Here is a 23,451-nt window from a genome sequence, read left to right as displayed (position 1 = left end):
CCTGGGGACCTCTGGGCCGCTGGCGGGGTGTGCCAAGGCTGGAGGGAGTCCTGGGCTGGGTGCACCGAGCTCCTGCCCATCCGCTTCTCCAGGCGACTGCTGAGGGGCAGGCCAGCCAGGCGGCAAGATGTGGGCGGCCGAGGAAGACGAGTACCCCGGGGCCCCTTGCTTATCCCTCAGAGTAAGTGGCACACTGGGGCCCAGGGTTCTGAAGCCACCCGTCCCCCTCCCCGTTAGAGCTCTGCCGGGAGGTGACCATCTGCCCCTGGGAGGCAGGTCCCCAGGTCTCGGGCACGGTCCCCTCCAACAGCCAGTAGGGCCACCCAGCCCGCCTCCTGCCCCAGTCTGGCCAGGCAGGGCCTCCAGCCCACATCCACAGCACAGCCCACTGTGACCCGGGGGGACGGGATGCCCAAGCCGAGGCGCTGCCCATCCACGCCCTTTGTCCTCCTGGGGTCAGTGGACGCTGAAGGCCCCCCGGGTCTGACTGGCGGGCAGAGGCCCCCTTCTCCTCCCTGGGCTCAGGCCCAGACGGTGGGGATGGAGTCCCAGAGAGGAGGGGGCCGTGAGGGTGGCCCAAGCATGGCGGCCACGTGTGCTCTCAAAGTCCTTTGTTATACAACGTCACCTGTTCGGGGGTGGGGCACCAACGGACTAACGGGTACAGAGCGAAATAGATAAATATGCCAAGCTTTTTCTCTTTTTCTTTTTAAATCAGGCATTTATAAACAAGAGAGCATACATTAATTACATAAAAATAGTTTTCGAATAGTAGAGTAAGTCATCATATTGTCATTAGCAGCAGCAAAGGAGAGAACGGGGTGGCGATGCAGACGCTCCTGGCGGATACAAAGGTAGAGCTGTGTTTTTTTCCTTAATTGAAAAAAAATGTCGTTTGTGACTCCTGACTTTAAGCAAGAACAAGCCGCCTCTCGAGCCCAGAAGCCTGGCGGACGCGGGCAGGAGGGGGGCGGGGAGGCCGCGGCCGGCGCTGGGACCGGCCGGAGCGTCCCCGGCACCCCTGCGGGGGCGGAGGAGCGCGTTCTTCCTCAGCTAAAAACCCAGAGAGCAAGACAACTGCCAGGTGAGAGAAGGTGTGTGGAGAAGGGACCACCGCGCGCGACACAGGGCGGAGGGGGCGTATTTACAGGGCGGCGCGCGCTGGCTGGGGCTGCGCGGGGCGGAGTGTTCTGGGCACGAGTTAGCTGCTCCGTGGTATGTTATTGCTGTTGGTTTTTTTCCCTTCGTTAAGTCGTCTTTCAGCATGGAAAGAGTGAGTGATTAAACTGAATGCACAGTCACCTCGATGATGGGAGTCACACGCGGGGGGCGCCGAGGCCCCCAGGATGGGTTCCTCCTCTCCCTTCTGGGAAGGAAGTACCCCGCAGCTGCACGGGCGGGTTGGGGCCTCGGGCGGGGGCCGGCCTGGGCCTGCAGAGCGGGGCTGCACCCGGAGTGTGGAGCGGCCGGGACAGCCCTCGCCCGCCCCATCCCCGGAGCTGCCCCGGAAGGCCGAGCTGCTGGTGAAGGGGACCCGCCTGTTTGATTCCCGCCCCGCCGGCTCCCCCAGCCTCGGGACCCTCAGGAAGGGCGGGCCTGGGTGGGACAAGGCCTTCTGGGGCCACATCCTCACGGCTCTGGGGGACAAGCTGCCATTGCATATCCAGCTCTTCTCGATGTCCGGGGACAGAGCTGGCTAGTGGAGATGTGGACCTGGTCAACAGCAGAGATGTGCAGGTGACCGGAGGGGACAGTGCAAGGGCAAGGAGAGGCGGTGCCCTCACACACGACTTAGGAAAATTTATCTCCCTCTGGAGCCTGAAAACTCAGAAGCCACTGGAGCGACCCAGGTGGCCTCAGGGACCGGTCCCAGGGCCTCGGGCCTCACTGCGACTTTCAGACTTGGCAGAGCACAGCCACAGAGAAGCACACCGACACACTTAAAGCTTTGCTCCAACTAAACCATTTAGTTTCCCTTGAAGAAATGACTGAAAAAAACACAACTCTGGAAAAACAAGGCTGAACACAGCATTCTGAGTGTTGCATAACACAGCCGACCCTTTACACGACACGGTAATAATGCCCATCGATGGGTATACGTATGGCAGATTAAAAATTCCATGCATACAGGTTTAATAACTGCAAAAGAAAAACAAAAGCCAAAAAAAGAAAACAAAACAAAAAAAAACAAAAAGAAACAAAAAAACCAAACAAACGCTGCATATACATGATGTCCCTTTTGCATTGCACTTTAGAAGGGGGTCCAGCGGCTCCTGGGCACCCCCCCAGTAAACCAAGGGCAAAGCCCCGCAGAGGCTGCCGGCGGCCACGGCCCCGGCTCGCACCTGCTCCGCCGCTGCCGCCTCCCATCTGCGCCCGGCGGCCGCGGTGCCGCGGCGGAGTCGGACCCGGAAGGCCGCGGATCTCCCTCACGTGAATAAACCCCGCCGGTTCAGGTGGGCAGTGCCTCTTGCCTACTGGGAAATCATTTTCAAGCTTGGGCGTAAGAAACCTTATACAATTTGCATAAACAGTCGAGAGTAAACGAGATTATTTGGAATAAATGCAAGTAACTTATTTTGATAGTGGCAGATTCGATCGCTACTGAAGACGGATATTCGGGGGTAAAAAGACGCGTCGGGATTTGCTGTACAAGATGCTGGAAGGCACAGAACTACCCCCCGAAGTTCAGTTTTGCATTTTCGTTTCCTGTGATTCCCTTGTTCGACCGAGCACCAGAGGGGTTTCGAACGCGCGGGCGCTTAGGACGGGGCCTGCTCTAGAAATCCGTTTGCAGTATCTGAAGAGTAAAAACCTCAGTGAACTGGGGAATAAAAAGAGAAGGGAAGATTTTTGACAAAGTGCAGTTCTAAATATACGTTTAAATGAACAAACAAAAAGAAAAAGTGAAATAATGCTGTTTTGTTCCAATGCCGCAGCCTCAGTCCCAAGATGAAGGAGCGATGTTTGCCCGGCTGAGAAGGGGTCGCCGCGCTCGAGCCGCGGGGGCCGTCTGCTGTCACCTCCCGGGCAGGGGGTGCCCAGGGCGCGGTCTCCGCGCACAGCTGCGGGCGGAGACAGGGCGGCGGCGGGTATGGCGGCAGCGTCCGGCTCATGCACACGGCTGGCTCCTCGCTCCTCCGGCGGCAGCACAGGAGGCCGGGGTCCTTGTCGCTGAAAAAATAGACTCTGGAGAAAAACCCTCCCTGTCCTCATGCAGCCGCGGGTGCGGATAAGCTGTGATGGCTTCACGGGCGGGGCAGCAGCCACCCCAGCTCCCTTAGCGGGTCCTCGGATGGCGCTGGGTGTGGTGGAGCTTTTAAAAGTTAGTCATTAAAAAACGTGTTGACTTTTTCTGAATCTCAAGTCTCCTTATTGGTTTTAAATAGCTTATAACAAAAGTGTAAATGTTAGAACGTTCCAGCAAGCACAGGCTAGCCACGGAGCTGGCTTTGTTTCCGCCGCAGCTAGGGACCCAGCTTGCTCACTTGAACTTGGCCAGTAGAAAATTTTGCAGTGGATTCTAAAAGTATGTGGTTCCGAACACTCGCTTGGTTGTAGGCACAGTAAGACGTTGTGCTATGTGGACTGAGAAGGGCCGGCGAGCCGAGCCCCGGCTGGGCGGCCCGTCCCCTGTCCCCTCTCCCCTCCGGCAGCGCGGGCGGCGGGCGGCGGTCCGGCTAGGGCTCCAGCTCCGCCATGCTCTCACTACCCGCGGCCTCGGGGCGGGGCCGCGGCCAGAGCTGCTCCTGCAGCTCCTTCACCACCTTCTCCAGGTGTTCTCGGGCCTCGCGCTCCCGCAGCAGGTCGGCCCGCAGCTGCTCCCGATCGGCCTCCGCGTGCTGCAGCTTCACCTGCAGGTCCTCGATCTGGAAGGGACACGGAGTGTCACGGCACCCACTCCCCGCCCCCCCCACTCGACCTGCTGGGTCCGCGGGCTGCTGAGCCAGGGTCAGTGACAAGGCCCGGGAAGAGCGTCCAAACCTGTTCCTGCCACCAGCCTGGCACGCGGACCCCAAGTCGGAACTCCCTGAGCCCCAGGAGCAGCAGCCTGGGGCACCCACCCTCCAAGTCAGGCCCGCGGGGCACCAGTGAGGCCGGAGGAGACCCCCTGCCCGGCGGACCCCGGCCGCCCCGGGCCGCATACCTGGGCCGAGTACTTGGCGCGCAGGCGCCCGGCCTCGCAGCCCTTGTCGCACACCCGGACCTGCCGCGCCTGCTCCAGCTCCCGCCGCAGGCGCAGCCGGGCCTCGTTGGCCTCCTTCATCTTCTTCTCGTTCTCCGCGCGCAGGCGCTCGATCTCCTTCCGCAGGTTGCGCTTCGCCTCCGTGGCTTCCCGCAGCTTCTCCTTCTTGGCCACGCGCAGGAACTCCAGCTCCTAGGACACCGGGCTGCGGGTCACTGCCCCGCCGGCACCTCGCCCGCCCCCAGCTGACCAGAGGACTGCCAGCTGGCACACACCGCCCGCTCGAGGCTGTGGCGAGTCACGGTCCACTGCCCACTGCCCTCCTGGATGCTCCGCGGGACCCCGGGAAGGAGCCCCGCTCCGCCTGTGAGCCTCCCGCCTTCCTGGCCCGACCCCACGAGGTCCTGCGTCCTAGAGTAGCTTCTGCGCCCGGTCCAAGGGCTCTGGTGCTCTGGCTGCACCCACTTGGGGGCCTGGTGTCTGATGGGGGGGCTGCCGCGGGGCCTGGCACTCCTCCTCTCCCGAATCCCCTCTGCGCCCAGCTCCTGGGGGCTGCCTCTCAGCCAGGGGTTTACTTGGGCCTCTAGTGGCCTCAGGAGTCTTGGCTCCTCAGGGCCCTGGGTCCCCCACACAGTCAGATGGAGACAAGGCCTCCCCGTGGCCATTTCCAGCCTTTCTCCAGCTCATTATGTGACTCACCCCGCCCCCGCACACGTGCTTATGAATATGCATGTGGGAAGTCACACCTCCGACCAGGGCAGCAGGGAGGGAGCCCCCAGCAGCGCCAGGCCTGAACGACTCTCAGGATGCAGGGTGTGCTGTGCTAGCAGCCCCCGTGGGAAGCTGTCCCTGAGCTGCCAGACGCCAGCAGAGGTGTGAATTCAGCTGGCACTGGGTGGGCCTGTGGGCCCCGGGGTGTGAAGGCTCACCCCTCCCCCGCTGGTCAGAAGGGAAACAGGGTGGGGAGGTGGCGCTGAGGAGACTGGCTAAGGCTCCAGGGCCCGCTGGTGGCCCCACTGTCTGCCCTGCCCAGAGTGAGAGGGAGCGGGCAGGGCCCGGACAGCTTCCAGCCTCCGGCCCGCTCTTCAAAACCAGTCCCTTCTGTGGACTCCTCCAGAATCTGGCGTGCGCAAGCGCGTGCGTGTGCGCCCAGGGCCCTTCTCTCCCCAAGCCGGACTGCAGGCGCCCTGCGCTGTTCCGGCCGGCCTGCTGCTGGGAGGCCTGAGGGCGGCGCCTTCTGGAACAGCTTTAGGGAACGCCCCGACAGCCACCTCCGCAGGCGCGCAGCACGCATGCGCGCGCGCCGTGCTCACCTGGTGCAGGCTGCGCTTGGCCTGCAGCGCGGCGCCCAGCTTCTCCTCCTGCTTGACGCGCATCTTCACCACCTCGTGCAGGAACTTCTCTTTGGCCTCCTTGGTGTCCAGGCCGCCCTCCAGGGCCTGCCGCAGGTGCTCCAGCTCCGCCTCCAGCCCCCCGCTCGGGGTGTCGGCGGGGGCTGCCGCGTCGGGGGCGGCGGGCGGGGCGTGCGGGGCGTGCACGCCCGGCGAGCTCAGGTCCTTGGCGGAGCTGGATGAGGTAAAGGACGGGGAGGACAGCGAGGACAGGGAGGAGGTGACTGTGGAGACAGAAACGGGTGCGGGTCAGGGGGCTGCTCGCCTGCAGCCGTCCCCCCAGAAGGGCTGGCCGGGAGGGGCCCGACGAGGCCGGGTCAGGGGGCGCGCCCGCCTGCAGCCGCCCCCCCCAGAAGGGCTGGCCGGGAGGGGCCCGACGAGGCCGGGTCAGGGGGCGCGCTCGCCCGCAGCCGTCCCCCCGAAGGGCTGGCCGGGAGGGGCCCGACGAGGCCGGGTCAGGGGGCGCGCCCGCCCGCAGCCGCCCCCCCAGAAGGGCTGGCCGGGAGGGGCCCGACGAGGCCGGGTCAGGGGGCGCGCTCGCCCGCAGCCGTCCCCCAGAAGGGCTGGCCGGGAGGGGCCCGACGAGGCCGGGTCAGGGGGCGCGCCCGCCTGCAGCCGCCCCCCCCAGAAGGGCTGGCCGGGAGGGGCCCGACGAGGCCGGGTCAGGGGGCGCGCTCGCCCGCAGCCGCCCCCCCAGAAGGGCTGGCCGGGAGGGGCCTGACGAGGCCGGGTCAGGGGGCGCGCTCGCCCGCAGCCGTCCCCCCGAAGGGCTGGCCGGGAGGGGCCCGACGAGGCCGGGTCAGGGGGCGCGCTCGCCCGCAGCCGCCCCCCCAGAAGGGCTGGCCGGGAGGGGCCCAACGGGGCCGCAGCTCACACGCACATTCCTCCCGGCTCTCCACTTCCACCTCGGCCTCCGAGTCCTTGTCGTCCTCCGGGGCGACTGCTGGCGCCGGCGTCTCCGAGGCCCCGGGCGTCTCCACGGTCAGCTTCCGCTTCCGTGGCTGGATGCAGGTGGTGAGGGGCTCAGGGCCCCGGGAGACGACGGTGGCACATGGCGGGCTGCTCACGGCCTTCTGCTGGGCGGGGGGGGCCAGGGCCACGTTGGGGGCCACGCCCGTCTCGAAGCTCTTGCAGGAGTAAAAGCTGCAGGGGTACAGTTGGGCACTGGGGCACAGGGGCGTCTGGCCAGCCCCCACCCCCACAGCCAGCACGTCTGTGCTTAGTGTGGGACGGGCTCCTACGGGAGGTGTGAAGGAGAACTTGCCAGGGACCCTGGGACCCTGGAATGCTGATGCTAATGGCCACATCTGTGACGGGCCCCACCCAATGGAGAGGGTGCGGCCAGCTCCTGATGCCCCATTAAGTTCTAGATGTACTCGCCCTGATACCTGTCAGCCTGACCAAAACCTGCAATGGTCTCGACCAGGCACCCGGGGTCTGGGCATGTGGCTCACAAACTGTTTGCATGCCGCGCACATGGATGCCCATAAGAGTTCGAGAGTGCAGCAGGTCCCGCAGCCACACAGCCCATGGCAGCTGGGGCGGCCGCGGGGCTGCGGGAGCGGCCGCCATGCGCGGTCACGCACAGGCCCGAGGGTTGCGGGCCACTACGTGCACGTGGGCAGGCACACACCCCAGTGCTCCCCTGTCTGCGACAAGCACGTGTCACTCTACACTTGGGCCATCTGGGGGGAACCCCGGGGTTTCGTGTGAGCAAGGAGCAGTGGCACTAATCCTCGGTGTCACACAGAGGCTCCAGAACTGTGCCAACTCAACTGTTTGTTTGAAAACATTGTTAGGTCTGCTCAGTAAGGTCGCTGATAACCTGCGACCCAAGGCGGCAGAACCCAGCCCCGCCGCCTCTCCCAGGGCCTGTGGTGACTGCTGGCCGCCCGGCACAGTGGGCACTCACTTTTCTCGAAACAGGGCCGGGAGGTGCGGGGAGAGCTCTTTGTCACTCGTAGAAACTGCAGGGGACCAGGGTCTGAAGGCGGAGAGGCGCTGGCGAGGGTACACACAGCCAAGGCCCTGTGGAGGGGAGGCGCCTGGGTCAGGGGCCTGAGCAGGGGATGCAGGGGGCCTGCCCCACCTCCGTCCAGTCCAGGCCCCCCCAAGACCCCGCCCCCCCCGCCCCGCCCCCCCCCCCCAGCAGAACCTTGCTGGAGGAGCTGGCCACGGTCCGCAGCCAGCCGGACGGTTTGTCCTTCTCAGAAGACGCGGGGTGCTGGGAGGGAGCATCATCTGTTTTTCTTATGGAGACTGGGGGCTCGGAGGAGACCTGTGAGTGACACAAAAGTTCCCACTGGTATCCCGGTGGCATCCACGCCTGGGCAGGGTGCTCCGGCCAGCACACTCCACGGTGAACGGCGCGTGTCTAGCGACGCGTAGGCCTTGACCTGTGTGTGGGGTCAGCCCGGCACTTCTGTGCAGTGGGGCTGGTGCCACGACCTCACCCCACAGCTGCAGGGGTCTTGAGAGGGAGCCAAGGACCGAGGTAAGTTCTCAGCGGGCACGGGATCGGACCGGCCCTCACCAAAGGCTTGTGCGTGCTTTGGCAACGTGGTGCCCAAACAGCCCGCAGGAGCCGGGAGCCTTTCAAAGTTGGCTCAGAACAGCCCCCTGCCTCCCTTTGCCCCGGCGGCCGGTCCGGGCTGGCTCGCTGGCTGAGTGTGGGACCCTCTGTGGGACCCTCTGTCGGACAGCCCAAAGCTTTCCGGTGGTGTCACGCAGCACCCCCGGAGTTCTGGATTTCACCAAGGAGAACTAATTTGGAAAACTGCTTCTGGGCCTGAGGCAGCTGCACTATGGGGGGAGGAACTGCCCTCTGCGATGACCCCCCAGGAAGCATCCCCCAAGTGAAAGGCCCCCTTTCCAGTGGGTGAGCTGAGCTCATGAGCAAAGCCATTCACGTCTCCCCAGATCTCACGGGGACACGAGCGACGGGAGAACAAACTCTCCCCCCCCCCCGACGACACGGGATTCCCACGGGACCCGGGACGGGCTTCGGAAGGTGGGCGGTGCCTGCTGCAGCCTGCGACTGAGCAGAAATCACAAGGGGCCCGCTGGTGTCCAAGAGGACCCGGGGACGCCCAGAGCAGCCGTGCCAGGATCCACACCACAGGCCAGTGCACAACCAGGCACTGGGGGAGGGGCCGTGGGACGAGGCCCGGTCACTCTCCAGGCGTGACCTCGGGCGGGGAGCGAGGACGTGGGGGCCCGCCCACCTCCAGGACTAGCAGGGGAAAACACTGCATTGCATGACTGGCCCTGGGGGGGCACATGCCTTCTTGGGGAGGGGGCGGTGAGGGCAGGGCAGAGAGGCCAGTGGTCAAAGCGCCCACTCGCCAAGCTGGACTCCGGGCAGGGCACCCACGGACCGAGGGCTCCTGGGGAAGGTCCTGTCAGGCCCGCAGAGGGAGTGAGCCAGCACGTGAGCGTGCGCAGGGCCCGCACCCCACTCGGTGCCGCCCTGAGTCCCGCAGCCCCTCTCAAGGGACAACCAGGCGGAAGCGGGGGGCTGGGAAGCTTCGCCCCAGAACTGCAGGAAGTTTGCAGCCCTCACGTCCCAGGGAAGAAAATAACCCTCAACCGATGGGACCAGGATGCTAGTCCAGGGCCACAGTGGCCTTTGTCCTCACGCAGAAGCAGCTGCCCTGATGGCCTGCGGCTGAGCCAGGGACGTGCCCAGCTCCTCGGGGAGGTTTCGGGGATGAACCCGCAGACGGCTGTGAGGACAAGCATCCGGGGCGGGAAGACCCTGCTTTCTCGAGGTGCCGTCTGGACGCCTCGCGCCTGCCTGAGCGCCTCCGAGCCCAGGGCGGGGGTCGGTTCCGGGCGAGGGTGGGGCTTCCTGTCTGAGCAGATAGGACGCTGGGAGGAAGCGGCGGGGCTCCCGCCAGAGAAAAGCCGCAGGCCGGCGCTCGCTGCTGCTGGTTCTGAGAAACCTCGGAGAGGCTTCTGGGGTGTCAGACAGCGCGGGCTGTGGGCGGGCCACCCCCACCCGCGTGGCACCTGGCACCGTCTAGTCCGAGCCCCATCCACGCTGCAGGGGACTGGGGGACACAGCTCCAGGGCGGGCAGCGTCCTGTCAGGGCCTGCAGGCAGACCCGGCCGCCAGCGGACGCAGACACGTGCTGCCCTGAGCGCTGCCCACGGGGCCGATGCGGCCGTCGCCCGGGGCCCTCTGGCCTGCCCACACCGGCGCTGTGGCTGGGGGACCCGGTGCTGGCCTAGGAGCAGGCCGAGCGGAAACCCAGTGATCTCAAACTAGCCACTGCTGCATGAGTGTCCATGTGCCCAGAGTGCCGGGTGCCCACACAGGAAATGACACTTGGGCCCCCGAACTCCCTGCCTAAGGGCCAGGCCCCAGCATTCAGGGCAGGGGGTTCTGTCTCCTCGGGGCCAGGAGGGGCTTGGCAGAAGAAAATGCCTCACCCAGCAGCACCTGACCAGGGGGAGGGTCAGACACAGACCCTGAGGGCCTGATGGCTGGGGTGGGGGGGGGGGGCGGGAGCCACTCTCGGTGAGGAATCATGGAGAAGTGACTCCCACTGTCCAGCCGACAAACGCTGGTGTGAGACCGTGGACCGACATGAGGACAGGAGAGCGGGCCACAGCACTCATACCCGTGCTGGCCGGAGGACAGGAGAGCAGAGGCGGCCCCAGTGCGGGCTCGCGCGTGGGAGAGACCACGAGGAAGACCCTCCGAACACTCCGCCCGCCCGGCGTGAAGAGGGTCTGAGCCAGATCTGGCCCGTTCCTCAGGGATCGGGAAAGGGCATTTCGAAGTCACGGGCAGGATGAGGAGCAGGATCCCCATCGCTCCGAGACCCCAGCTCGCTGTGGGCCGGACGCCAAGGGGTCCAAACGGGACAAAAAGCCAGTGGCCCCAGCCCCAGCGGAGGCTCCCAGCGCCCAGGAGCACGCCGACCCCTTTGGCGGCAGTGGAGTGGGGTGCTCCACCACTGGGGATGTGGCCTTTGCGGCCAGCGAGGCCGGGCAAGGCCCGGGGGCCCCGCTTCCTCACAGGCCGGTCCAGTGATGCGGGCAGAAGGGCGCGGCGGGCGGGACCCGGGGCGGTCCCCAGGCGGTTCTTTGGATATCTCGCGCATCTAATTAATGACCACTTACTAATTAAGAGCCAAACGACGGGCCCCAAACCAGAAACTTTTTGCCTCTCACCAGCAATTTGGTGCCAATGGTCCCAGCTTCGTACCTTCCAGACACAGGGCTTTGAGTCAACCTTTGCACAGAACACTGCCAGACACAGCTCACGCACGAGCCCGGTGTCCGCAAGGAGGTCAGAGGGTCCCTGTGTCCTGCAGTGTCCGGCAAGGGCAGCTCCGAGTGAGCGGGGACACCTATCCAAGCCAGGTTTACCGACACCGGGGACGTGAGACTGGCCCCCAGGGGAGTTCCTGGGGTGCACACGGCCGAGGCCCTGTGTCTGTGGGTGGCCTTCAGTCACATCTGAGGATGCGCAGCTCCTACCAGCTCTGGGTCTGCTACTTCCTCCTGACCAAGAGACCAGCTGACGGGCTGCAGACAGAGAAGGCGTCAGTACTTGAGGAAGGCAGGCTGGGGCCCCCTCGTCGGCCGCCCCACAGAGAGCTGGGCCCCCACAGTCCTGCGGGCCATGGTCATGTCCCAGTGGTGTTTTGGCGAGGGGCCACTTGGGCCCCAGAGCAGCAGCGCTGGCACCTGGGGAGCTGGGCCGTGGGGGCGGAGCAACCCGGGGAGCGCGGCTGGGTTAACGTCCAGGCGAGACCTGGACGTGCGCCCTGTCACGGAGCCCCGGGTGCTGGGGGGCAGGGCGCAGCAAGGAGGCGGCACAGAGGCCCGGAACAAGGCCCGGACGCCACGGAGGCCGCAGCTGGGCGATGGGGAGGCGGCCCGGGGTCCCTGGCACCGAGCGCCACGTGGAGCGACCGCTTCTCGCTTTTGGTTCATCAGGGCCCAGTGGGCGGCCGGAGTCGCAGAAACCCCTTTCCAAAGGTCAGCAGCGTGCCCGAGACCCCGTGGCCCGGCCCTCAAACCTGTCTCTTCACCCTCACTAACAACGCGCCGGACAGCCAGAGGTCAAAGGACAGGCCGTGCAAAACGCCAGACCCAGCATCTGGCCAAGGCCGCCGGACCGACCGCTGCCCCACCTCAGCCACGGCTCGTTCCAGGTACGGCACGTCTCCGCCCCTACTGCGGGGCCCTCGGAGAAGGGCCGCGGTGACGTTGCCACACTTCCTCCGCCAAAGCCACCGAGCAAGCGCGAGCAAAGCATCTTCCTGCCAAGTGACAGTCGTCAACTCGAGGGTGGCGGCGGCCTCGGGGTCAACCCTCCTTGCAGCAGAGTGTCCGGCTGCCCCTCTGGGAAAGCCGTGTGAGGCCGGGATGATCGTCGGCAGCTTTATTAGGGACAAATGATCACCGTACAGCAGGAACGAGCTCCATGACGTCCACCCGAGGGACCGTGTCCCAACTTCACGGGCGTGAGCATGCACCTTCCTGGACGAAGAGGGCCCCGCCACGCACGTGCTGCACTGTGTGGCACGCCCGCCCTGCACCCCGCCATCCTCCCCTACCTCCCGCCAGGCCCCAGCCAAGGAGGGGCGTACGTTTGTGAGCAAAGTCAGACAGTGGGGACGGACTCCCCACCAAGGACACAGGCTGGCTGTGCTAGGAGCTGGGGCGGGCGTGCCAGGCATTCTGATTTCAGTGGAAGGGTTTCTGGAGGCGCCGGCGTGGGGAGGCCGTGCCCCTGTGCCCTGCACAGGGAGGGAGGCCTGGGTAAGGTCCCACCGCCAGCCTCCTCCAGGAGGCAGCGACGTCAGCCCCACAGGACACGACCCTGGAGGCCAGCGTGGCAGAAGCAGCAGAACCACGCCCCCAGCGGAGTCCTTCACACAGAAGGAGCTGCCGCCCAGAGGGCCCCGCCTCGGCTGACATCCCGGGGGCGCTGGTCACGGGTGAACGTGGCCACGCGCGGCACGAAGTCTGCTTCCGGTCCCGCGGTGGACGGCCCTTTACTGACGGCCCGGCCGCCACTGCCGCCGCATCTTCTGTGCGGCTGCGAAGTGGCTCCTCAGGAGCACAGAACCCCGACGTCGCCTACGGCTCCCACTCGGCCTTCCTCCCTCTCCGGAGAGCTCGCGGGGTCCCTGCTGCCCGTGTTGGCATTTCCTGGGGAGGCCCCCGGGCGGCCCTCACTGCAGACAGAGCCATTTCCTTCGACCATCCCAGAGAAAACCCGAGGACGGACACGTCTGGCGTCGAGGCTGCGCACGTGCCTCCCCGCCCCCAACGCAAACTGCCTAGACGCCGCCGCAGCACACGGGACAAAAACAGCAGAAAATGAGGATTCCTCAAAATAGAAAACTCAGGGCTGCTAAAAATACCATCAAGAAAGCGAAAAGACAATCTCCCGAATGGGAGAAACAACTTGCGAATCAGAGTATCTGATACGGAGCCTGTATCCGGAACACAGGAAGAACTGCAACTCAACACCACCCAAAAAACAACTGAAAAAAGCGCGAAGGACCTGAACAGTCTGCAAACAAGACGTACGGATGGCCGGCAAGCACAGGAAGAGACGCTCGGCGTCACTGATCACCAGGGAAACACACCTCAAACCCCAGCGGGACGCCGACACTCCCATCGGCAGGACCACGACCCGGAGCACGGGGGACGACACACGCCGGCGAGGACGGGGTGCGGCGGGGTCACCGTCCCGGTCCCGAAGGGTGGCACGGGCTGACCGTGCGACCTGGCAGGTCCGCGCCTTGGTAAACACCCAGAAGCGCTGCATCATGGGTTCGCAAGATGCCACCACTGCGGGGATCTAGACCGAGTGCCCGGGGGGCGCCTGTCGTCCCTCACACCCGAGTGTGAATCCACAGTTATCTCAAAAACGTGGTGCTGGAAACGTGTGACGAGGTGCCGCGCCAACTGCGATGGCCGTCTGCAGACGGGGGCAGGGGGCCGTGCCGGCGGCGCGGGGGTCAGACCCCTCACGTGCTGCGTGCTCACGGTGACGCACGATCTCGCGACGCAGCAACCCTACTCCTGGGCACCAACTCGAGACCGCCGAAAACGTCCACGCAAAGGCTCGCACGCGAACGTTTGCAGCAGCACCGCGCACAGGAGAGGAAACATGGAAGCCACCCACGACCAGCGGCGGGCGGCGGCCCGGCCACGCACGGAGTGTGGCTGGGCCGGACCGCGAGCGAGGAAGCCAGACCCGAGGCCGCAGAGCGTGGGGCTTCATCTCCGTGACCCGTCCAGAGCAGGCCGACCCCCAGACAGGAAGTGGGCTCCCGGCTGCTGGGTGCTGGGGAGCGGGGGTGACAGCTCCTGGGGACGGGGTTTCTCTTTGGAGTGACGAAAACGTCCTGTGATTAGGTAATGGTGATGGTTGCACACACTGGAAACCACTGAACTATATTCTTAGAAAGGATGAATTTTATGGTATGTAAATTATATCTCAATAAAGCCATTATTAAAAAATCTATTTCAAAAAAGTGAAATGAATTGTTGGTTGAAAACCAAACCGCTGAGGTCAGTGGTTTCCCCTGACGCGCTGCCCGCCTGGCAGAGGCCAGAGCGAGATGCTCGCGCGCACACGGCCCGGGGCGCCACAGCCTCCGGCCGGGCCACCAAGCTTCCAGCGGGCCCACGCTACGCCACACGGGCTCTTAGCACCAGCGCCCCGAAGGCAGGCTCCACGGACAAAAGCATCGAGAAAGAAGGCCCGACTCAGAAGTCGGGGTGTTCCAGTCCTCGCACCCAGGGCCAGCCCATGGCCCATCTGGTCTAAGCATGGAGGGCGGGCCCTGCGCGGCCAGCAGTGCAGGCGGCTCTCGGGGAGGGGACGAGCAGCTGGCCGGGGGAGACATGGGCACCCAGGCTCCCGGAGGCTGCTCTGTGCCAGGCGGGGGATGGGCACCCTGCCTCGGCCATGGGTGAGACAATGGGGCCAGCGTCCGCTGGGCACCCGGCACGGCAGCCAGGGTCCTGTGGGGGAGGGGGGGCTGCAGGCACACGCGGGAGCTCAGGGGAGCCCCACCTCGGCTGCTCTCAGGCCCGCTGCTGCCGAAACCCTTCACGGGACCTGAGACCCCCCCACTCTCAAACCAGCAGCTGGCACCCACACCCCAACCCCGTCCCCGACCCCCAGTGCCCCAAGACCCAGGCCTCTGCAAGCGACCTGGCCACGTGGTCTCCCCCGCCCTGGACGCCGAGGCCTGCCCCGGGCCAGTGCTCTCTGCAGAAGCAATTCCAGCAGCCTGCGGCCCCATCGCCACCTTATGAACCACTCAGGAGACAAAGCGCCCCTCGCCCCGGCCTCGGGAACCCCACACCAGTGAGACCAGCCTGCACCCCCAGACCGAGACCTCAGAGCTGGCAGGACAAGATGTCCTTGCAAATCGCCAAAAATGTGTCCATGTAAAACAAAGTGATTTTTTCAAAGTCACGGATGTACGTAAAGCACATCTAGGAACCTTAGCATGACGCTTCTGATCCCTAAGCTACGGGCGAAATGTAAAAGCGGCCTTTTCTCACTGGGCAGATTGTGACACGGACTCAGCTGCGAAGTGGCAGTCCAGTCGGAGCCGCCGCCGTCCCAGACGAGGGTCACACGGAGCCCGCACGCCGCCTGGACTCTGAGTGAAGGACAATGGAAGAGGGACGTCGTCACATCGACCTGCGGAGATGTCCCAGCTCCTGGGGACAGGGGTCGGGGGGGGTTAACCCCCAGCGCGAGGACAGGCGGGGACAGGCGAGCGCGTTTGAGTGTGAATGACCACAGCCCCGCGGAGCTCCAGGCTGGGCTCCGGGAGCGCACGGGCACGGGCGGCAGCAGCGCGGGGACACTGGGGTCTCTCCGTGACATGCGGACAGAGGGCCTGTCATTTTCCTGTCATTCAGAGGTCAGCAAAAAAATTACCAAGAGCACAAATAAAAACATGAACACTCTTCACGGAAACGCCCAGCCGGGCGGCACCGGGCCCTCACGCGTCTCTCATCTGGGGTGCAGCCGTCACCACGGCGATGCCCGACTCAGCATCGCACGTGGAGAGGCCCGGAAGCCCGCCGCACGGCACGCACCGAACGTCAGGGTGACGACACAGCTCCGCCCTGACGCCCGGTCCCCGGGCCAAGATGGGGAGGATCCAAACGAGGGTGCACGGCAGCCGTGCTGGCCCGGGGGGTGGCGGGGAAGACCCCCGAGCCCCGCCCCACGGGGAGGCCAGAAGCGGCAGTGATGAGAGCAGAGGGACCCTCCAGGGCGGCACCCGGACACGCGGCTGGCCAGGGGCGGGGCCAGGTCTCCTCTGACAGCGCTGCGGGGCGACGACACACACCTGGCACGAAACGCGCCCTCGCCACGCGGGAGGAGTCAGGAACATGACACGGGAAAGACCAGGCGGACCGAGAAAAGGTGCGGAGGCTCCCAGGGCAGCCGGTGCTCTCAAGGCCAGCACCCTGCGGAGCGGAGCACCGGTGAGCGGGGAGGGGCTGGGGGGGAAGCCCAGGTGGGTGAGGAGGGGAGGCGGTGGAGAACCTTCTGGAGAGCCTTCTGGATTTGGGTGGCGGGCCCTCAGGCTGCAGAGGCCAGGGGCTTCGCCCGCTCATCCTCCTTCAGGAAGAGGGGCCAGGTGGCAGCCTGACTTTCGGGGTCCAAAGTCACCACCACCACGCCACTGCCAACAGTCGTGAGGTGCGCCATGGCGCCCCAGCTGTAAAGCCTCAGCCTCAGCGTCTGATGTGTTAAACGCCTGCAGACCTGACCCCCACAGCGCAGCCCTGGGGTCCCCAGGAATAAGGAGGCGTCAGGAACAGCAACCACTCACAGCGCGGGCCTCTGGCAGCCCTCCCTGCCCCCCGCCTCGGGCAGGGCCTGCACACCGGACAGCAGAGGCCACGTGAGCGCCGTGGACCGCCCCCGTGCGCTCCAGGACAGGCGCCGAGTGGGCACGTATCTGGGAAGCACTGTCAGTGGGCAGCCCTGGGCGCGGATGTGGCCAAGGATACACCACCCATCTGGACCCACCCCACTCTGCTGGGATCTCCTGCCGTGGAGAGTCACCTGGCTCCTGCAGGTGAATCCACCGCCCAAGACCAGGGCGAGTGCTGCCCACGGCCCCAGGACTGCAGGGGTCGTGGCTTGTTCCCAGGGACGAGCTCCGTGTGGCCTGAAGCCCTGTGCTCCACGTGGGTGCCAGACACTGTGACAAAGTCCTGCTAACCCATCAACCGTCTCCTGCGAGTGAACTCACTCCCGTGCTCGGGAGCCCCTCCACACCAGATCTGCGTTCTGGACCCTTCCTGACGATTCTACAGCTTTAGAAATTGCAAAGCTATTTTTGTAAGTGCCATTAATATTTTCCACATGATAATTCACGTTTCATATTATGCTTAGCTTAAATTAACCTATTTTCTGATTATTGTGGTAGAGGAAGCAGAATAAATTTGCAAGACAACCCCAAACTCCAAAATGAAGTGGAAATAGCAATTTTCAAGTCGCTGATTTTTCTAACGTAAGTAGGGCATCTCCGCTGCTGCTGAGAGTCGGCGACGTCCCTCCCGAGGAAGCCGCCTCCGACCCTCGCACCACCTGGCACTTCCCCTCCCCAGGCACCCCGGGCCCTCAGGCCAGGCAGCTCCCGGAAGGCTCCAGGGGTCCCCAGCACACTCAGGACGGGCAACCAGCCCCATCGGTCAGACGCGCAGAAACCCGTGAATGTGGGGACACCATGCCACCCCCTCTACAGACTCCTGGTGTGGCTGGGAAGCAAACACGGCCCTGGGGCCCAGACGCCCTTGGGAGGGAAGGGGCGGCTCAGCTGTGCTGGGGCCCCGGTCCAAGGTGAGACCGGGAACGGGCACCCGACCTGACACAGAGAGGTCTCTGGGGCCCCTCACAGCCACCCGGGATCCCCCCCCCCACACACACACCAAACCTTGCTTTTAGAATCAGAGAACCAGATGGATGAGGGGGATGGAATCTTTCTTTTCCTTTCAGTCACTGGAAGGACTTGGGGGAAAAAACAAACCCGAACCCCAAGAACAATAAAGCCGTTTTGAAAATCCAGTGGTTTGCTTTTTGGGCTTGTTTTAACCCTCTGACGATGTTCTTTGCCGGGTGGCGAGCAAGGTCTTCCCGGCGCCTGACGGGGGTGGGGGGTGTCCACGCAGAGACGCGCAGCCGCCAGGACCAGAGCCGAGCGGCAGAAAGAACACGTGGACGCGGCCCCGGGGCCTGTGGCCGCTGTTCTTGGAACGAGAAGGGAGTGGCTCACCAGGCGGCAGGGGCCAGGGCTCTGTCGCCCCCGACCCGCGCCTGACACAGCCATGCCCCACGCCAGCCCTCGCCCCCCAAAGGCCCCCCAGGAAGGGCGGCTCCCACCCTCACCAGCAAGCCTTCAACACCAAGAACCCAGCGAAACGCGGTGCGCACGGGCAGAGCTGGCCACCAAGAGGGCGGGGCTTCGGGTGACAGGCCCCGGCTGGGACTGCCCGGTGCAGGGGACGGTCCGGCTCTCTGTCCGACTTTCCAGTGACACCAGTGCAAACAGGACTAGTGGCTCTGCCTAGGACACCGGGCCACACAGGGCTGGAGCTCGCTCTCTCTCTCTCTAACGCTGGAAGCAGCAGAACACGCGGCCGGCACCTGCGTCCCACCTGCTGACGCCCGGCCTGCTCCGCCCCCACGGCTGGGCCCAGGTCCTCGTGTGCTCACACCAGTCTGCCACCAGGAGGTGCGTGGGCCCCTCTGACGCCGCCCTCAGCACCTCCATGGTATCTGCCGCCTCCCACGAGGACAGTGGCCCACGCACCCTGGAGGCCCCACAGCCTAGGCTCCTGCTACCCAGCCCCCTCCAGGGAACCACGCGCCCTGGGCGGGGCCTGGGGCTGCCCCAGCTGCTCTCCTGAAACCCGCATCCCCGGACCCGTGACCAGGACAAAGGCCATGACTTTGATGACACACAGCGACACCTGCCGTGACGGGCGGGGTGCGCGGGCACGCGAAGGTGTTACACACGTGACACCGCACTGTGTCCACGCCCTGCCGGGGCGGAGGGCCTCCGAGGACGCCTGGTGTGTGGGGGCCTTGAAAGCCCGTGCAGGGCGGGCAGCAGTGTGACGGGCGGCGAGGCCGGGTGACGGCTTTGGTGGCCCTCGTGGCCATGTTCAGGGAGCCGTCGGCTGTGCCCCGACCCCGGGGCCTGACACAGCCTTCCGCAGAGCATGGAAAGAGGTGTCGGGGTGGGCTTGAGGGCGGGCAGCCCTTAGCCAGGTCCTCGGTGGAAGAGAAACGTCTCGCTTCACACTTTCTGGCCACGTGAGATGGGACACCGGCCCAGGTGCTGGGCTGGGCTGGACCCCAGGTGCTGCTGTACCCAGATACGCCCACGGCAGAGCCAAGTGGGGCCTTAACTGGGCCTGCGCCCAGGGCTCCTGCCTCCTCCCGCCGCCCTCCTCCCAACATCCAGGGGAACACCAGGCGAGGTCTCCAAAGTCCGTGACCTGCCCAGGCCTCTGGCCGAGTGGAGGGGGAGGTGTCTGATCTCAGAGGAAGGAAATGGCAGGCAGACCGGACCCCAATGCGGCAGAGTACGGAGAGCCCAGGCGGCTGGCCGAGTGCCCAGGCCCTGCAGGTCGCAGCTGAGGGCTGCTCAGTTTCCGCCCCGAGGACACCTGACCTGACACTGGGGTTGCGTCCTGGACCACGTACCTCCCCAGGTGCCATCTCACAGGCTACCCATTCCTGCGGAGGAGCAGCTGGGCCCAGAGCTGCAAGCCTGAGCCTGGTTCCCAGCAGAGGAAGCCTCCTGGCAGGGCCGTCCTCCAGCACAAAGGCCCCGCTGGCCTGCCCAGGCTGCCTGAGTCACGCATAGCGGCTCCATTGCAGGGGGAGGTGGGGGGGCGGGAGCCCAGCAGGGTGGGGGAGGAGCCCGGCATCTGGTCCCCGCCCAGCGGGGAGGCCACCCCAGGAGGCCCAGCATCTGCACATGAGCATGGAACAAATGCGAAGGGCTTGGGTGCTGGGCCTTTGGAGGGGCCAAAGAACCAAGAGCTCCAAGCCTGGAATGAAGTCCCAAAATCCACGCCCGGATCCTGCCAGTCACCTGGGTCCTGAGGGCACGGCCACGACACCAGTGGGCTAACTACAGCCAAACATCCGAGCTGGGCAAGAGCAGCCTCTGGCCTTTGGTTTATGGGCACACGGATACGGCTCCATCAAACAAACTCTGTGGAGAAAAGCTGCTGTGAGCCCGGGGGGCGGTGCCCCAGGCCTCTGGGCGAGCGAAGGGGCCGCAAGGCGCGAGCCCACTCAGCATCCTCGGGCACGCGCACAGGAGCAGGGGCCACGGCGGCACCCCACCCGCCACACCCGCATTTCTGCGCTGACCTCGCAGGCGATTCCCACAGCGAAACACAAAGGGAGGCTTCAGAAGAGGCGGCGCGAGGAGAGGCGAGGTTTCTGCGCTACAGCGACTGCCGGCTGCCCCCGGCCGCCCCACGAGGCCCTAGGAAGCCGCGGGCGGCAGCCCACACGCGCCCCACTGCAGGGGAGGTGAGCTCAGCGGGGCGCCACTGGCGGGCGAGAGCCCCTTGGCGAGGCCGGCCGCCCCTGCTGGGAGGCCCTGTTTCCCTCCAGACGGGGTCTGTCGCCGGGGCCAATGCTTCCCTCCTCCAGCCCTGAACAGAAACATCCCCACTAGTGTCCGCCAGCCGAGCGCACACGGCTGAGGCGACGCCGTCCCCCAGGCCCACGCGAGGAGCCGCCCCGGGGGGCTCGCGAGCCGGGCCCCTGCGCGTGCAGGCTGCACACGGGGCTCGGAGGCTCTGCTGTCGCCACCCTCAGCGTCTCGACGATTTCATCTTCGATCAAGTGGCATTTTATAAGCAAGCTGCATAGGACAGTGGGGCTTGCGCGGAGCCGGCCAGACAGGACAGGTGGAGGGCGGTGCTCCTGGCCCGAGGAGCCGGGTTCCCATCAGAGCCGCGGGCGCCTGGCACGCAGCCAGACGCGGGGTCCCCTTCGGCCCGCCCCCGCTCCTCAGTGAGCGCGGGTCGAGGGACCGACGCGTGACCGGGGACAGCCGCATGGTTTCCTCTGTTCCAGTCGGGACGGAATACGGGAGCCTTCCAGCACAAAACACGGCCGCGACGTCACGGGCCCGCCACCCGCGGCGCTCGCCGGCGCGTCCGCTCGGAAGTCAGGCGCCGTGCGGCCCGAAGCCGAACGAGGCCGAACGGCGAGACTCACAGCCGGAGCTCGAGCTCTGACTTCCCTTTCCCTGAACCGACTTTGGAGACAATGAGAAGCGGCACACGCAGAGAGGCGCAGGGCGGGCGCGAAGGGTCTGCACCGCGGCGCCTCCGACACGCCTCGCGCCGTCAGCACGGGTCCCGCAGGCGACCGCCAGGGCCCAAGGGGCCACGCCACGCTCGGCCCCGCGGAGCCCGTAGCCCAGCCTCCGCTCTCGCAGGATGCGGACGCGAGGAGGCCACTTCCTGGTCTGTCGGACGGGGCTTCCACCCGACGGGCCAGGCCCCGTGCTGGCCTCCCAGGCCCTGTGCGGGGCGGCGAGCAGGCGGGCCCACCGAGGCCCCGCACTGCCCCGGGAAGCTGGGCGAGGCCGCGTTTCCACCAAACAAACCCACGTGCCGACCTCCCGACCTGAGCTCACACGCCAAGGCTCAAGAATACTCCAGAAGGTCCAAACACAAAATAGTAAAACTATTTCAGCGGAAGCAAAAACGTCTTCTGTGTGCCTAATTCAAATCGCAAAATACAGTCATCCCCTCTGTCCGTGGCCAGGAGGGTCCGGTTTGGGGCCCGTTCGTGCAGAGAAGCAGGCCCGCGTCCCCACACCCCTCTCCGCACCCCGCGCTGCCCAGGACGGAGCCTCCGAACCTGGGCCTCCAAGGTGGAGCCTGGGTGGGTGTGGCCAATGGGGTGAGGTGCCCCAGAAAAGGGCACCCCGAGAGCCCTGTGCACCCCCACCCCTGGGCCTGGCTGGGACACAACCTGGGAAATTTCTCAGCAGTGTGGGTTCTGGACTGCAGGCGCCCCCCCTGTGCAGCGCCGCGGCCTGGGGAGCCCCCCCAGGGTCATGCTCCCGGCCAGGGAGGGGCCGTGTCAGGGCCTGGGTCCCCTGGAGAGGCCCTCAGGAGGCGGTGCCCAGCCATGGAACCGGAAGCCAAGAGGGACCTGTCCTCGGCCCTCGCATTTCCAGTCCCCCTACACACTGAGGGAAAGCAGGGGCCCCAGCGCAGAAGGAGGCCGCTGAGGCGGGGGAGCTGGGGTCAGCCGGGAGGCTGAGGCTGTGGTCACTACGCAGCCAGCCGGCCCCGCCCAGCTGCACGGGCGCACTAGCAGGACGAGGGTTCCCGTGTGGCTGCCTGAGGCCCCCTCGGGCAGGTCCCCAAGAAGCAGACCCCCAGCAAGGGCCCGTATCCCCGCACCCCCACACCCCCCCGGACAGGTCCCACTCTCGCTGGAGGTCTGGCGCGGGCCTCACAGGCGCCCCGTAACCGGACACTTCCCCCCTCCTCCCGGCCAGGAAGCGGAGAGCCGCGCCGGCCCCGCCCACCGCGCCCCGCCCACGCGGCCCGGTCTGTTTTGCTTCCTGGCGCCTCCGCCTCCTCCCGGGCTCCGCAGATGCCCCTTGTTTTTTCTCCATAGAAACCGACACAACAGTCAGCCTGAGTGGCCGCGGCGCTGCCCGAGCTGCCCAGCTCGGCGCTGCGGGCTGACGAGGGACCCGCGAAGCCGCCGCTGGTGTGGCCCCAGGGCACCCTGAGCGCCCGGGCTGGGAGATGGCTCACAGTCCTCACAAGCTTGACAGCTCTGAATGTGGAGACGGGGCTGGAGTCCAGAAGCCACCGGCCTGTCACCAGCTGCGACCGGCACGCGGGAAGGCAGGGCCACTGGAGTGGCTCCGGAACAACCCCCTGTAAACTGACGACACATTGCACAGAGTGCCACTCGCTGATGCGCACTGACAAACGGGAAGGTCCCCAAGGGTCCCGGCCTCTCCTGTCTGAGGCTGTCACTGCCCTGGCAGGGTGGGGTGGCGTGGGGGATGGGGCCCTGCCAGGCCCTGCCCTGTGGGTGGGACGCTGGCCGTGTGCATGGGTCCAGGTAGAAGCTGGCCCTCAGGGACCCCGTGGGCGTGGGCCCTGAGCAGGCGACAGGCGAGGAGAATCAGGCACTTCAGACCACACCTGTCTTTTCACGTGAAAACGGGGCAGCATTAGGCTCTGCTCCTCGGAGCAGCCACGGGCAGAGAAACGCAGTGTTCCCGGCCTGTCCCCCCCAACGGGTAGCATGCCACCAACACAGCACCCGCCTCACTGCAGAGCCTCACGACTCGAGCGCTGCACACCTGGCCCCTGACCCGACACGCTCCCGTACGGCCCAGCGTCCAAGGACGGGCTCCGGGCCCCAAGGTTCTCTCCAAGGCTGCCAGGATGGTGCCTGAGTGACCAAACCTGTCCCTTCGCTTTCTTAGGCCCTGCTGGGCCCCCTGCCCTCACTGCACAAAGCCAGGCCCATGCAGGGAGGGAGGGGTCTCCAGGGGACATCTTGGCAGAGCAGCCCATCTGGAGAGCGCGAACAGAACCGTCCTGTGCCTCGTCTTCGGCAAGAGGGGGTGGCGACCAGCCACCAACAGCCATGCGGCCATTCCCTGGCCCTGGCCCTGGGTCTGGGCCTGCTCTGCTCACTGTGGCCGGGGTTGCAGCGGGGACGGCCTTACCCTGCCCTGCCGCCCCGACTCCATTCCATCTCGGCTCTGACCCTCACTCTTGAAAAGGGTTCAAGTGACCTAATGATGACGACAAGGGCCTACTGCTTTATTCCGGAAA

At 65.7% G+C, this 23,451-nt stretch overlaps 1 protein-coding gene across 2 annotated transcripts in view; it reads right to left on the bottom strand.

The window, feature by feature from the left end:
• Window positions 1–700: 700 nt before the first annotated feature.
• SKI (SKI proto-oncogene) overlaps window positions 701–23,451 on the bottom strand; it is a 61,448-nt gene continuing 38,697 nt past the window's right edge. The window contains exons 2-7 of one of the 2 annotated variants that reach the window (XM_036227740.1): window positions 7,733–7,855; window positions 7,490–7,605; window positions 6,452–6,720; window positions 5,500–5,801; window positions 4,148–4,378; window positions 701–3,869 (exon numbers count right to left, since the gene is read on the bottom strand). In XM_036227740.1, the coding sequence (XP_036083633.1) occupies window positions 3,681–3,869; window positions 4,148–4,378; window positions 5,500–5,801; window positions 6,452–6,720; window positions 7,490–7,605; window positions 7,733–7,855 (1,230 nt within the window). In that variant the 3' untranslated portion in view covers window positions 701–3,680. The remainder of the gene's footprint in view (window positions 3,870–4,147; window positions 4,379–5,499; window positions 5,802–6,451; window positions 6,721–7,489; window positions 7,606–7,732; window positions 7,856–23,451) is intronic. The other variant, XM_016144425.2, reaches the window with a different exon arrangement.

The sequence above is a fragment of the Rousettus aegyptiacus genome, unplaced genomic scaffold (genome assembly GCF_014176215.1).
Source record: "Rousettus aegyptiacus isolate mRouAeg1 unplaced genomic scaffold, mRouAeg1.p scaffold_m13_p_1, whole genome shotgun sequence".
In the NCBI taxonomy this organism is placed as follows: Eukaryota; Metazoa; Chordata; class Mammalia; order Chiroptera; family Pteropodidae; genus Rousettus; species Rousettus aegyptiacus.
This window is presented reverse-complemented; position numbering and strand designations above follow the sequence as displayed.